General features: G+C 41.7%; 1 protein-coding gene across 6 annotated transcripts in view; it reads left to right on the plus strand.

The window, feature by feature from the left end:
• Positions 1-14,456, plus strand: part of KMT2C (lysine methyltransferase 2C) — a 198,163-nt gene that overhangs the window by 133,448 nt on the left and 50,259 nt on the right. For 5 of the 6 annotated variants that reach the window (XM_054991675.1, XM_054991677.1, XM_054991678.1 and 2 more), the window contains exons 21-24: positions 4,371-4,436; positions 4,940-5,152; positions 8,791-8,919; positions 11,080-11,199. In XM_054991675.1, the coding sequence (XP_054847650.1) occupies positions 4,371-4,436; positions 4,940-5,152; positions 8,791-8,919; positions 11,080-11,199 (528 nt within the window). The remainder of the gene's footprint in view (positions 1-4,370; positions 4,437-4,939; positions 5,153-8,790; positions 8,920-11,079; positions 11,200-14,456) is intronic. The other variant, XM_054991676.1, reaches the window with a different exon arrangement.

Raw genomic sequence — 14,456 nt, forward strand, 5'->3', positions numbered from 1 at the left:
GTCTCAATTCAATATGGTGGCCTGTGATGATCCTGGTTTTCTTCATATGGTAAATCTTCTAGCTGTTAGTCCAGATCCCTCCTTATTTATGCTGCTATTTGCCCTTTAAGTTAGAAATTAACAAGTTTTGCCTTCATTCTCACTGTTTGTTAAACAAATGAGACTGCTGTTTCGTTTCTGAGATGTACCCTTCGCTCCTCCACCCCCACCAATTATCCTGACTCTAGCCTCTAAAGAATGTTGTTTCCTACTGTTTCAAAAAGGAAATCTAATCAGATTAAAATTTTAGTTTTGTTTGCTTTTTAAAATTCATTGACTCCTGTCAGGGTTTTCAGAATGGGTGAGGAAGTGGCATTTAAACCAACAGGGGTGAGAGAAATTAGTACTACCACTGGAATGCTGGATGGCTCCACTTTCCATTTTCCTCGCCATCCGAAGAAAATGACAGAAAATCTTGAGGCACCTTAAAGACTAACCAATTTATTGTAATATAAGCTATCATGAGCTGTAACATGCTTCATCAGATGCATGATGGCAGACTAGAATGTATCTGAATAGTGCACATAAACCTGTAGGGAGGAATAATTGCTTTCTGTAGTTAAATAAAACAGAAGGCCCATGACCCCTTAAGGACTAACAAAATTTATTCCAGCATAAACTTTTCTGAGACAATGCTTACTTTTATCACATGCCTGGAGAGTACATCCTAGCCATAATTTATACTTAGAGTTACAAGCAATGGATGGGCAGGTGTGGGAAGATGTAACAAAAAGAGGCAGTTTGAAATAGTGACCAAAAAGAAATCAATCTATAGAGTGTATGAGGGTCACACGTATATGTTAAAAATAAGCAGAATGGGATAAACATAAAATCTAATCAAGGAAGGTGCAGTGTAAAATGTGATAAGCAGACAAAATTAACATCTGCAAAGTGTGGGTCATGCTGAGCTATTAACACCCATAGTAAGTGAGTAAACCCAAATATATCTTCAGATCTGGGAGAGAGATAGTATTCAGTCTCGTGATGAATACTTTAGCATTGAATTCTCCCTTTGAAATATTTTCGGCCTCTCTTTGTAACTTCTGTCCGCTCCCACCCATCTGACAAAGGGAGCTTGACTCTCCAAAGCTTATACCCTGAAATCTTTGTTGGTCTTTAAGGTGCTATGGGATTCAAAATTGCTTATCTATTGCAGATGAACATTAACTACCCATCTGAAGCAATCCATGCATATGTTGCTTGTAACTACAGTTCTTTTTATTTTGCTGCAATAGATTAACACAGCTATCCCAATGGAATTATCTTCTGTAGTTAGGTAACCATCCCAAAACCCTTTCAACTGTGATAATACCAAATCTGCATATAAATCCCAACTCAGCAGCTTTTCCCTTTAAAATCTTTTCTGCTGAAGTCCCATACCCTGGTTTTGAAAGGCTCCTTTACTAGTTTCTCAGTGTTCCAAATTTTAATATCTGATTTGGTCAGTTTATTCTCTTTCATTCACTGTTCAATTTTGCCAGTGGAATCTGCAACAAACCTTCGTGCTATCTCTTTTGCTGCATCCACTGCCACAGGATCCAGTTGCATAAAAAAGTATCAAGGGTTCATTCAACCTTCTGCCATTTACATTTCAACCTCCCTAGACATTCAGTAATAGACTTAAAGTTTGCAGTAATCCAACAGAAACATTTCAAGAGGAGACTTCTGGGAGAAGCTGCTGTTGAGCTGGAATTCATATGCAGATCTGATACTATTAGACTTGGATTCAATAAGCATTTAAGGATGGTTAGCTCACTACAGAAAGCAATTGTTTCTCTTTGCATGTTTATGCTCACTTATTCAAATTCATCTTTTCCAGTTCTGCAACAGATGGGAGTGGTCAATACCTATTCTTCATTCTTTTGACTGCCTTTTGGTTTTGCCTATGCACATAGATACACCTTGTCCTGAGAAACTGAGCCTTCTGATATGTTTTTGCAGTTACCACCCCTAATTGCCAAAAGAGTCTGTTACTTTGACAGCAAAAGACTAACACTGCTACGTTTCTGGAATTAATTGAAAGAAATACATGATTAAATTTTGCTTAAATTGATGAGCATTAAAAGCTGAGTGATAATAGGCTGCAATTCTGTATGCCCTTCCGTGGAAGTAAGCTTCATTAATCACAGTAGGAGTTAGTTCTGAGCAAAAAATACATAGGACTGTAAATTCCATTATTTTCTGTGAGATTTTGATGATCGTAAATTTCTTTGGATTGGGCCTTGTGCTTTCAGAATTTTTTTCTTTTGTTATTAGTAAGCAATCATTTTTTTAATTTACATACTGAGCCTTTTGTTGTATTCCCGGTCTATCCATATGTGCCGCCAAGTGACAATCAACTTACGGCAACCCTAGGAAGGGGCTTTCAAGGCAAGTGAGAATACGTTCTCCCCCAGCTTTGTGGCTGGGGGGTGGAACTTTAAGGGGAGAAACCATGTCGCCTGGCCAGGCCAGAGCCCTGCCATAAAATAGATGATTCCCATCTGGGGCAGAGAGTGGCTCGCCCAGATTGGTCAAGGCAGTAGAGATGGGCATGAACTTGCAAGACGAACTAAAGTTCCTCACGAACTGGGCTGGTTCGTGCTTCACAAACTAGCGGTTCATGGAAGCCCATTTTCCATGAACTTCCATGAACTGGTCTACCAGTTCGTTTGGTTTGTGTTAAACCCCAATACTTCTTTCCATGCTGCTGCAAAGCAGCAGGAAAAGGGGCATTTAGATCCCCAGATCAGCTGCTTGTTGGGGATCTCCCCGACAAGCAGCTGATCGAAGCCTGTGAGGGTGAAATGCCCCTTTCCATGCTACTGCAAAGCAGCAGGGAAGGGGCATTTAAAACCTCCCTGACAAGCAGCTGATTCAAGCCTGCAGGGGTGAAATGCCCCTTTTTCTGGTGCTTTGCAGCAGCATGGAAAGGGGTATTTAAACCCCACGAACCACAAACCATGAACTGTTTCACAAACTGGGGTAAGTTTGTGATAGTTCGTGGTTTGTGAAACGGGATGAACCGTGAACTGCATGGTTTGGGGTTTTTCCTGGTTCGTACCCACCTCTATAAGGCAGAGGTCCAAGAAGGACCCCAGGGCCGGACCTGTACCACTAGTTAGGCCCTTGCCATGTTGACAAGTTATACTGTTGTTATTCAATAAAGTGGCCCTTTTAGTTCCCAACTCTTGTGTCTGCCTCTTCATTCCAACTGGGGGGGGGGGGCGCAAATAGAGGTGGTTTGCCAGTGCCTTCCTCTGCAGAGTCTTCCTGTACATCCAAATACCAACCCTGCTTAGTTTCCCAAGATCTGATGAGATCAGGCTATACCATGCCACCTTCCCTGTATTCCTGGTACAAGTATACAAAAAGTTATGAAGGTGTGTCAATTCCCAGTGAGGTCAGCCTCAAGGTTAAATTATTAAAAAAACAACAATACAGTTCTATCATGTCTGATGGTAACGGCCAGGAGTAGAGACAGGCACAAAACAAACTACAGAACAAAATTCCGTACGGAACGACCGGTTCATAGTCAAAGAACCACGCGTTCTGTGGGACTGCATTGTTCTGAACCAAATGAACTTTTCTTGCCGTATGATTGCCAGTTCGGATACTTTTGGCACCAAATACTCCCTAGCCCAGGCAACGGTGGCAGTCTTTAGCTTGCCCCCAATCTGAGGCCTCCAAGCTTGATTGGCAGCTGTCCCTGCCAACTAGAGAGCTCCCACTCTGGCCTATCCAGCCAGGAAAAGGGGGGGAGGGTTAGAATCTCCAAGGCAACTGAGGAGATGGGCCTTCAGCAGCCATGGTAACACCAAAACCATGTTAGGCAGGTTTTTCTGCCAACCATAAATAGGGGAAGCCATGTGATTCCTGGTTTCAGTTTCTCTAGAGTGGGAGAGGGAAGAGAGCTTGGTGGCTTGCTGTGGTGTTGGGATTGGGATTGGAACTTGGATCTTTGGCCTGCACTTCTGGCTATTGGAAAAGGGGCTGAAAAGCCTCTTTTCTCTTGCTTTCTTGTTTTTCTTACTGACTGGGGACTGGGGAGGTGTTTGGGAAAAGGGTGCTTTTTTCCTTCCCCCCTCCATCCTAGTCTTTCCCCTGATCCCCGAACCTTGAACTGGTTCGGAAATTGGGTGAGTTCGTTAAGTTCATGTTCTGTGGAAATTAACGAACCACGAACCGAGCAGTTTGGTTGTTTTTCGTTCCGTGCCCATCTCTAGCCAGGAGTTATGTAACAATAGCAAAGATATTGGTGTCAAAAATAGAAGTTATGGAGAATATTAATTTTTAAGGGTAACATTAATATAATCCTTTAGTTATCCAGTAATTATTTTTTTCTTTTTCAGTGCCTTCCTCTGAATGTTGTGAATCATTAATTGCAGCCCAGATTATAACAAAGGCAAAGGAACTTGGTACATTTAACATTCTTGTTTGCTTTTCTCTAACATGGTTTCATTTTGGAGCCGATTTGGTTTTTTTAAATTGCATTATCAGTATGTCTCATGAACATTGCCTTTATTTTTTGCCATACTGTCATTTCTTGTTAATGGCATTATTTTTAAGTTAGATCTTTATCTTTAAAGCACCTAGAATTTGATTTACTTTAAATGTGCAAGTGCTCTTTTAAAATTTATTGGAGTCCTTTCTTGTTTAAGTGATCCACAAACAGTTTATAGCGCAAGCTGGAGAACCATGAACAGGTAGTTGCAGTAAGCACTCAGAAAGATCACAAGGAAACAATGTAGTTTTGCTGTCAGATCAGGAAGACTTGCTGTCGTATTAGAATGGGTTATGTGGTATGTTATTCCTTAAAGAGGGGAAGGGGTTTGAAGAGCAATAATAAATGTACTTGTTTGTAAGCAACTTTTTAATTAAGGGCTTTTATATTCTGTTATGCTTCATGCTAATTTCATAGACCCACCGAAGACATACACTCAGGATGGAGTCTGTTTGACGGAAATGGGACTGTCTCAGTTACAGAGCCTCAGTGCTGTTATACCAAGAAGAAAACGGACAAAGCCAAAGCTCAAGTTGAAAATTATAAACCAGAATAGCGTGGCTGTACTCCAAACACCGCCTGATATACAATCAGAACACTCAAGGGATGGTGAGATGGATGACAGTAGAGGTAACTTGGGCGTATAACTCAGTTGAAGTATATCTGCTTTCCATGCAAAATATTCTAGGTTCAATCCTTAGTATCTCTAGTAAAAAGAAACCAGTGGTAAGGTGATGTGAAAGGTGTCTATCTGAGACACTCTACTTGACAACCTCCACCAGTCAGAGCAGACAATAATGACCTTAACAGACCAATGATCAATGTAACACAATTTCATATGGTTGTATGTAGTTCAGACTTTTTGAAATAAAACTGTCTTTAGAAAAGGCTTCCAGCTCAGCTATTTATGCAGCCCTGTTATACATTCCCAGGAATCTATGTATTTATATCCCATTTCCTTCCAAAATTGATGGAAAGTCAGATAGGGAAGCCATTCCATACTGTTTGTTCTTTTGCAACCTCTTTCAGCCAAGGACTCATGGGTAAGTTATAGTCTGTCAGATTCATTTTCCTTCTTGCAAAATGTGAATAACTGCAGTGTGGAATACAAACAGTACCATAATAACAGTAATAGATCCAGAGGAGTTAGCCTTGTTAGTCTGTAGTAGCAAAATCAAAAAGAGTCCAGTAGTGGACTCTTTTTGATAATAACAGTAAATTGTTCTGGTGCTATGGATTCCTTTTAGACAATGTTTTTTATGAATCAGTGTACATTCAGATTTATGCATCTTGGACGAACTCATTAACTGATGAGTTGTGGCTTGTCCGCTACTAATTTCCCAGTGAATAGTTGTAATATCTCAAAGGGAGATTAGTGCCCACAAAGATGTGGTCAGCAATCTGTAGAATGTATTAAACATGCCAGAATGTGATGACAAACCATAGGTTTGAAGAAAGGCCTACGTAACGACAAGCCATGAAATAAATAATGTGGATATTCATTTACAAGTGGATTATGGGTACCTGTCTCACCATTATCTCTCAAGTGTTTTCTATGTACATGCAGCATTGCTTTGTGTGACAGGCAGGTCTGCTTGTACCTCTTTCAGAGGCAGCCAATAAGAGTTGTTTGAATGTTGGGTGCTGTGGCAGCTGGAAAATGCAGTTAAAAGTGAGAGTTAGGGAGCTGAGAGAAAGCTTTGTACAGCAGAGGAGGATCTTAAACAACAGAGAGCGCAGCTGAGTCTGCCCTAGCTAAGAGAGAACCTTGCACATAGTAACCAAAAGACTTGAAGTGTGCATAAACTCTAAAGCCAAAAGTTCAAGTGAGAAGGAACTATGTATGAACCAGTTCTGTGTTGTTAAACTTTTAATAAAAAGTTCACTCCTTCTTCACAGTTAAGCCCTCCTGACTGAAGGTGGTCTGTTAGGGAAAAAAAATGCATACGCGTGCACAGTCCCATCTGTTTCTTGGCGGCTCTACAAATATAGATCTGTGAAATTGGTGGCAGCAGAAAAAGTAAAGCAGGGTGGACCCAACAACCCTGGGCAGTGACTGGTTGAGGAGTGGTTAATATAAGGAACTGACTTTCCTGTCTGTTGATATCTCTGAGAGAAGGAAAGAGGGGGCCTGGGTGTATGAAAAGATCAGGGCTCTCTGCCTTGTAAAGAGAGCCCTGATTGGGTGGTGAGTTGTGGCTGCCTGTATCCCTGAGAAGGGAGGTTTTGTGGGGGGTGGCAATGTGAAGGGGTCTCAACTAGAGGTGGGCATGAACAGCAATGTGAACAAAAAAAAGGCACGAACAGGCCAATCTGCTGTTTGCGAGCAAGCTGTTCGTGAGGCCCTGTTCCCGGCGAATATGTGCTCGTTCCAAGCCCTCTTCGTGGCTTTCGTCAGCCATTCGTAAAGCCAGAGAGTCTGGCGCCTTTCAATCAATTCCCCTGGCAACATAGGCATGGACTGTCTGAACTCAGTCTGAACTCCTTCTGGCTTTCCTTTTGGCTTGTATCCCCTCAAAGTAGTTTCCAGCAGACAGTCCAGTTTTTGCCACTGTGAAGAGAACATGACATGAAAGGGGGAGACCTATGGACTCTCCTTTCCCCGGCTCAACAGCTAAGTCCCAAGGGGGCTGTTCTGGTTCCCATGAACCTCCCAACTACGAACATGTTCGCGAACATGTCATGTCCATCGATGTTCATGAATCCCTGTTCGTGGATGGCAATGAACATCGTGTTCGTTTTCCCCCCTGTTCTTGCCCATCTCTAGTCACAACACCTTGCTTTGTATTAACTGCATTAAATATAATAAAAGGCATATTATGGGTAGAGCATTGGAGATTCAGCCATGCAATCTTGTGCATGAGAACCAGCTGAATTTTTCCACCTGGTGTAGTAATGTCTACTCAAACTAGCAATGGCTCACTTAAGTTTTCCAATTTTTCTGAGTCGTATTACCTGAGATCATATAGCTGAAGATGCCAGGACTGAATCTGAGAGAAAACATGTATTCTGTATTGCTAATATCTAGGCCCTCCTTTTTTGATATTAAACTGTTGTTTCTCTACTATCCTCAGTTGAACAAGTAATGTTAGTTGAACAAGGAATGGTTTTGTCCTTTTTTAATTTGAGATTTATATTCCACAGTTCTTAAGAACTTTGACCTGTTAAGAAAATGTTACTAAGCATTCTAAAGTATAATAAACAAACTTTAGCTAGGTTGGGAATGCTTTATTGCCCCTGGATTCTAAGGCAAGCCAAAGAAAAGAATGCATGCATGCATTCATTTCACACACATATGTGTGCACATAGTTCCACTGCAATTTCAGTGTAGGAAATAGGGTTCGTTGTCATGGCTTCTTTGCAGTCCCACATGGGGACTGCACAGAAGACCACTTGACAAACAGTTACAGGTAAGTGCTACCTTCTTTTCATCATTGTGGCCTCTGTGCAGTCCCACATGGGAACTACACAGGCTGGCTGACCTACACCTGCACAGTTCCTATGTGTGCATGCACAGAAGACCATTTGACAAGCAACAGTTTCAGGTAAATGCAGCCTTGTTTTTGTCATTATCAGACTGCATAATCAAGCAATACATGTGGGCAAGAATGTGGAACTGGCATGCTTCGTGACCCCTCTTTCAGACAGTCATTCAGTAGTTTAGGGAGTGGTGGTGAACTTGCATTTATCCTGACCTAGAAACAGACCCTCAAAGAACAAAAGGAATATTAAACTTTTATGGTAAAGTGACTTTATATATAAAGGTCACCAGTGTATTTATGCATTTGGTTAGAGTGTCGGAATAGCATTTGGAAGACCCAGATTCAAATTCCTATTCTGCCATGGAAGCTTGCTTGGGTGGCCTTGTGCCAATTACATACTCTCAGTCCAACCTGCCTCACAGAACAGTTGTTAACATAAAATAGAGGGGAGGAGGAGAACTGTGTAAGCCACTCTGGGTCACCATTAGGTAGAAAGGCAAGGTAGAAATGAAGTAAACCAAATGAATACAATTTTTTCCTTGGCTGGCTGAATAGCACAACTTTGATAGACAATTGAAACAAAAGGTTGATGTCCTCTGTATTTAAAATTTGATTTCACAATGATACTGAAGTTTTTATGCGAATTGATTGATATATGCCTTACCAAGTATGTGTGGAGTGAGCGAGGTGTGTGTGTGTGTGTGTGTGTGTGTGTGTGTGTGTGTGTGTGTGTGTGTGCTAACAAATACACAGACAGCTTCCTCCTAATTATAATTTTTTCTTTAGAAGGAGACCTCATGGATTGTGAAGGAAAATCAGATACTAGCCCTGAGCGGGAACCTGCAGATGATGATCCCAAGGGAGTAGAAGGCACTGAGGGAATCAAGAAGAGAAAAAGAAAACCATACAGACCTGGTAGAGTATATGCCTTGGATATATGCGCAGGCTTTAGCTTTATATTTATTGAATGTATGTAATTATTTAATTTTAAAATTAGGAAGGGTAATTGCTGAGAAGTGACCTGTTTGTTCATTCATGTATGCCATAGTTTTGTCTAATCAGGTTATAACTGAATTTATAGCCCGATTATAAAGATGTACATTCCAGAGTTACCAAACAGCAGGAATCCTGCCCCCATTACGCTGTTAAAGACTAGATTGCGGCCTGCCTTTCTCATTTGTTGCAGATGGATGCTACTACTATTGAGGTGTGTGTTAAGGAAGTGCAACTCCCACGAGCCATCTCCTGATAATATTTCAGCACACCATTCATTTTTATTATAGCAAATACCTTTACCACAGCATGAGGTGTCTTTTCTGCCACCACAGCATCTATAAATTTATATCAAAAACTACTAATTCAGGTGGCAAAATCCCTTGTAAATCCAGGCTTACATCCATCTGGAAGGGAAGTTTATGGTTTCCACATCTGGGGGTCACCAGGTTTAATACCACAGCTAGAGATGAAAAGATTGAGTGTTTTCCATTTCACTGGGTATTCTCTACAAATACAGAAGGAACAGCTGGATAGAAACATGCTGCTGGGTTCCCATCTGGGCCACTGAAAATCAAACGGGAAGAACCACATCCGGCTCTTGGGGAAGGAGGGCAGTTAAGGATACCCAATCTCTATAAATCCATAGGTCTAAGTTAGGAACTAGAGAGTATTCTTTATGGCCCTAAATTGTAGAATTCCTTCTTTTGCAGGTCACCTTAAATATTTTCCAGAATCAGTCAGATTTCTAAATCCACCTGGGTCTTAGGTGCAAGAGGAAAATCTAGTTTTAACATTAGAGTTTATTTTATTTGTTTAAATATGGGCAGAGGGCCATTCTAGAAGTGTGTAGTCAGTTTCCTCAGGGCAGTCAAAGCACCTGAAGGGTGAGAGTTCCCTACTCTGGTCTGCTTCTTACGTAGACCAGTGAGGACAGTGTCTCTTTCCTTGCTCTCCCTGGTTGACCTTGTTTCACCTTTATGTATTATCCTTTTCCCCCTTCTTCTTTCCTTGCTTGTTTTTAATGGTCGTTCCCTTTCTTTGAAGATAGTAGGTCAGGAATGTACTGGTTTCACTACAGCACCCAGCTAAGAAGAAGGAACATTCTGTCTCTGACAGGGAACTCCCACTCCGATACGACTCTGTCTCTCCTTTCCTCAGGAGGGGAGTACTGAGCAGAGGACCATTTTGCCACTCTGCACTATTGTGGCGAAAGACAGTTAGGACAGCTTCCTGCCATGGAGCTGGCTCTTCTCCTCTTTGCTAATTCGCCACCTGCCCAATGACCAGATCTGAGGTGAACCTGAATATTGCTCCTTTGAGTGGAACTGGATCCCTCCTCATTCTTTTGGAAAGTTCTCATGGACGTTTTGGCCTTGTATCTGTTTTGATTTCAATAAAAATACAAAGAACATCTTTCTGGCTCTGATACCCATGTGCATAAGGATTATAGTAAATAGGGTATCTCCACTAGAATTTGAAAGATTTGTTAGCAAAAATATTAATGTCCTGAAGCTCTTGACTCCCCAAGATGAGTTTCTTTAGGCCTCCATCACACGGGGGTAGCTGAAACCTTTCCTAATGTAGCTCCTCAACAAATCTCCTTTCCAGCCTCTTTTAGACATGTTCAAAAAGTCTCCCTCCAAAATCTCTCTGACCTTCAGAATATGCCTGAAGTTGACATTTCTATGGTTGTTCTCTATTCTTCCTCAACACTTCAGATGTAATTGTGGTGAATCAAACCTCAGAAAGAATTCTGACACCTTATTGACAGTTTCTGGGCTTTGCCTGAGGCTAATCAGCTTTCCAGCCTGATCGTCTTTATTTTGCCTTGGGAACATGCCCCAAGGTCAATCTTGGCTCCTGAATCCATGTCCCCACAATATACATGTGACTGGGGATGGGGGATCCCGCATGTAGTTATTTCCTGTTACAGAGTAGAAGCAGGTGCTCACTAAACGTGCAGTGATTTCTGCTATCATGCTTCAAGTGGACCTTGATTTTGTGTTCATGAGAGATGACAACATTTTAAATCACAATATGTTTTATTTCAAATACCTTAAGCTGTATATGTTTTTACAGGCATTGGTGGATTTATGGTGCGCCAGAGGAGTCGTACAGGACAAGGAAAAACAAAGCGCTCTCTTTCCAGGAAAGATTCCTCCGGCTCTGTATCTGAACATATGCCTAACAGAGAAGAAAGTGGGTACTCATTAAGCATCTTGAGCCTTTAGTATAATGCAACAGTATTCCTCATTTATCTCCTGTTATCACTACATATTATTGCACTGTAGTTTTATTGAATGAATTGCTGTTTTCTAATATCTGTATTATCAGTGTTGCCTGTCGTTCCTTAAGAGTCATTATAATCCATAAACATCATTAAAAATTCTCATGCCTGCAAGATCATATAACTCGGTTATTATCCCACTACTCTATAGATTTAAACCATTAGAGTATTACATGGATTTTAGTCCCAAAACCCTTCGGGTATATCTTTTAGAGGACAGCCAGAGAACTGTATCTTACGCAGTTGCAAAATTCTGTGTGAAAGCACTCAGAAAGGGGTATCGTTTGACGAAGGAAACGTCAGTTGCTGGGAAGTGAATTAACGAAGTGAGTGAGTTTTTACTGTTAGATACATATACATATATATGATTTTATCTTTTATGTATTTACCCATTTTAAGGATTTAAAAACTGTTCTTTTTATCTGTATTTTACTTTGCTGGTCTTGTGACCCTAATACCGCCCCCCCCTTGAGATATAACTGGGTTTTAATCTTAAAACTTCCTTACACCCATAGTTTTGTAAATTTATATTAGATTGTGTCCTTTTACTGGCTTTTTCCACTGAGCTAGTTGTTTGAATAAGGTCATCATATTTGATATCTTGGTGTCTTCTGTCCTTTGTGTAACAATTTGTAGAGGTACATTTTTCACTCAGGGACTAACTGGTTACATATTTGTACAGCATGTTGCAAAACAGGCGTATGTAGTCCTGTCGGGTGTCAAGTCAGAATGACGAGCTTCTGGAGAAGACCCCTGGCATGCTCACAGAACCCCAGGCAACCCTGCACCTGTCTGGAATTGTTAATCAACCTGATGCCTTTTACCACAAGGAGCTAGCGTTTTCCACTTTCTGACTGTCCCCAGCTTGTAGCATTCTTACTTCCTTACTTGTTTTACTTGCACAAGCAATGAGACATTTGCTGTTTTGTAACTTGGGGTTTCAGCTTTTCATCTTGCCTCCCCTAGTTTCATACTCCGGTTTGGTTCACTGTGACTAGAGGCGTGAAGACCTTGAGAAAAAATCCCCTCCCCCCCGCAACTTTTTAAAAATGCTAACATTAAAAATGGGAAATTAGGGGGCGTACTATCAAATAATGAAATCTTTGGTTTGAAATTAATAAGATGCTTTTTACAATGCTTTACTTAACTCAGAAATCCGTAGTCTAAAGATCTTTATGCGAGACATTCTACATCAATTGGCAGGGGCAGCGCCAGGGTTTCTGGCGCCCGAGGCTGGGGGCAGCGCCAGGTCTGTTGCTGCCCCTACGCGTGTGCACAGAGTGCGCGTGCGTGCCCTGGACTGCGTGATGACGTCACTGCGTGCGATGTCATCACATAACAAGCTGGCCCCATTGGTCTGGCGGGCGGCTGGGATGGCGCACGGAAGCTGCCCGCGCTCCCAGTCAGGCGTGGCAGGTGGTTGGGGAGGTGCACGTGCATCCTCCCAGGCCTCCCACTCCATTGTTCCGCACGCTGCCCCAGACGCCTGCTGTGCCTGGCCCATGGCTGCTGCGCCCAGCCAGGGGTGTGTGTTGGCGGGGGCAGCGTGGGGCGAGAGGGCTGGCTGGCTGTAGCAGCTGCGGGCCAGGCATGGCAGGCGGCTGGGGTGGTGTGCGAGCAGCTTCCCATCTCTCCCGCTCAGCCCCCAGCGCTGCCACCGCCAGCTCCGCAGCACACCCCCGCCCCCAGCACTCCCTCCAGTGCCCCCTCTGGCGCCTCAGTGCTCGAGGCGGGGGCCGGACCTGCCTTTATGGGGACGCCGGCCCTGTCAGTCGGTAATGATAGTTTCTGTGTATACTGTAGACATACACAGTATTTTAAAGGATATATTTATTGCTTAAACTTGACTGATATTGTCACTAACTGATGTACTGTGTGTCTGATGATAATATGTTATAAAATCTTTCAGTGTTTTCTGTGTCTGTAGAAGGGAACTCTAACTCTCAAAAGTTTACACTCTGAGAATCTTGTTGGTCTTTAAGGTGCCACTGAACTCAAATCCTAGTGTTTTCAGCGTTACGAAGTTTCCCCCAAACATGCTGCTAGTCCTGTTGTGACTGTATGCAATTGTTTCTGTCCAAATAATAGACTTCCTTTTCTCTACTACAAATTTTGTGTTTTTTCATCCTTTCATTACTACCTGCCATACTACAGAAACTAAGATATATGTACTGAAGTGGCATAAAGGGGGTCTGTCTGTCTGTCTCCCTCTCTCTCTCTCTCTCTCATATATATTAGATGTATTTGTAGTTAAGCTTGTAGGTATTTATATTTATAAATTTTAGAAATATGCCAAATAATACAAATTTGTATGTTAAGTTCATGTTGTTTAAAGCAGTAAAATAAGTTTAGGCTTTATACAAAAGTTAAGTATTGCATGTATTACAATTTTTGCAAATTTCCATTTTTCCTCATGGCTCGAAATGTTCAGGAAATTTGACATCTCTTTTATGTTGCTCGTTTACACTCAAGATTACCTCTCAGAAGGTGGTGCTTCAGGCAGTTCAGTAAAGGAGGGAAAAAACTGGAAATACCCCCCCCCCCAAACAATATGTACCCAAACTCATAAGAATGCCAAACTTGACTGTGTTATGAATCAGGGCTTTGGCTTTACCAAAAATTGGAGTCTGTTAGATTGATCTCAAATAACACTTTTGAGTGCTGTTGTAAATACTAATAAAATTAGGACTTGTCTTTTAATAAATCTGTCTTAGGAGATCTGATTATAATGGAGTGCCCTGTTGATATAGCAGATGTGCAGGAGTGGGCAGTTTAACATTACAGAGTGGGTTTTGTATTTGGATTTAGGTGGTCTGTCATCTTTTGATTGTTACAAATAGGAATTTTCCTCCATCTGTTGGAAATCTTCATTTGTTTATTCCTTTGTTGTTGTAAGTGATAATACGTGGGTCGCATGTCTTGTGCCCTGCAGACATTTCCTTAACACCTGAGAAGGTGCTAAATACAGTCAGGTGTCACTTCAGTAATCAAGCGGCACTTTTTACACTTTAGCTGTGCTTGAGAAGAGCACATAACAACCCAGCTAATCAAAATGTGACCATACAAAGGGAATTAATGAGGCCCAAAAATGTTTAAATGATGTGCCTGTGCAAGAGGTTTAATTCACTAACAATTTCTATTCATTTAACAGTAGCATCTGTCACTGATA

The sequence above is a fragment of the Eublepharis macularius genome, chromosome 11 (assembly GCF_028583425.1).
Source record: "Eublepharis macularius isolate TG4126 chromosome 11, MPM_Emac_v1.0, whole genome shotgun sequence".
Lineage (NCBI taxonomy): Eukaryota > Metazoa > Chordata > Lepidosauria > Squamata > Eublepharidae > Eublepharis > Eublepharis macularius.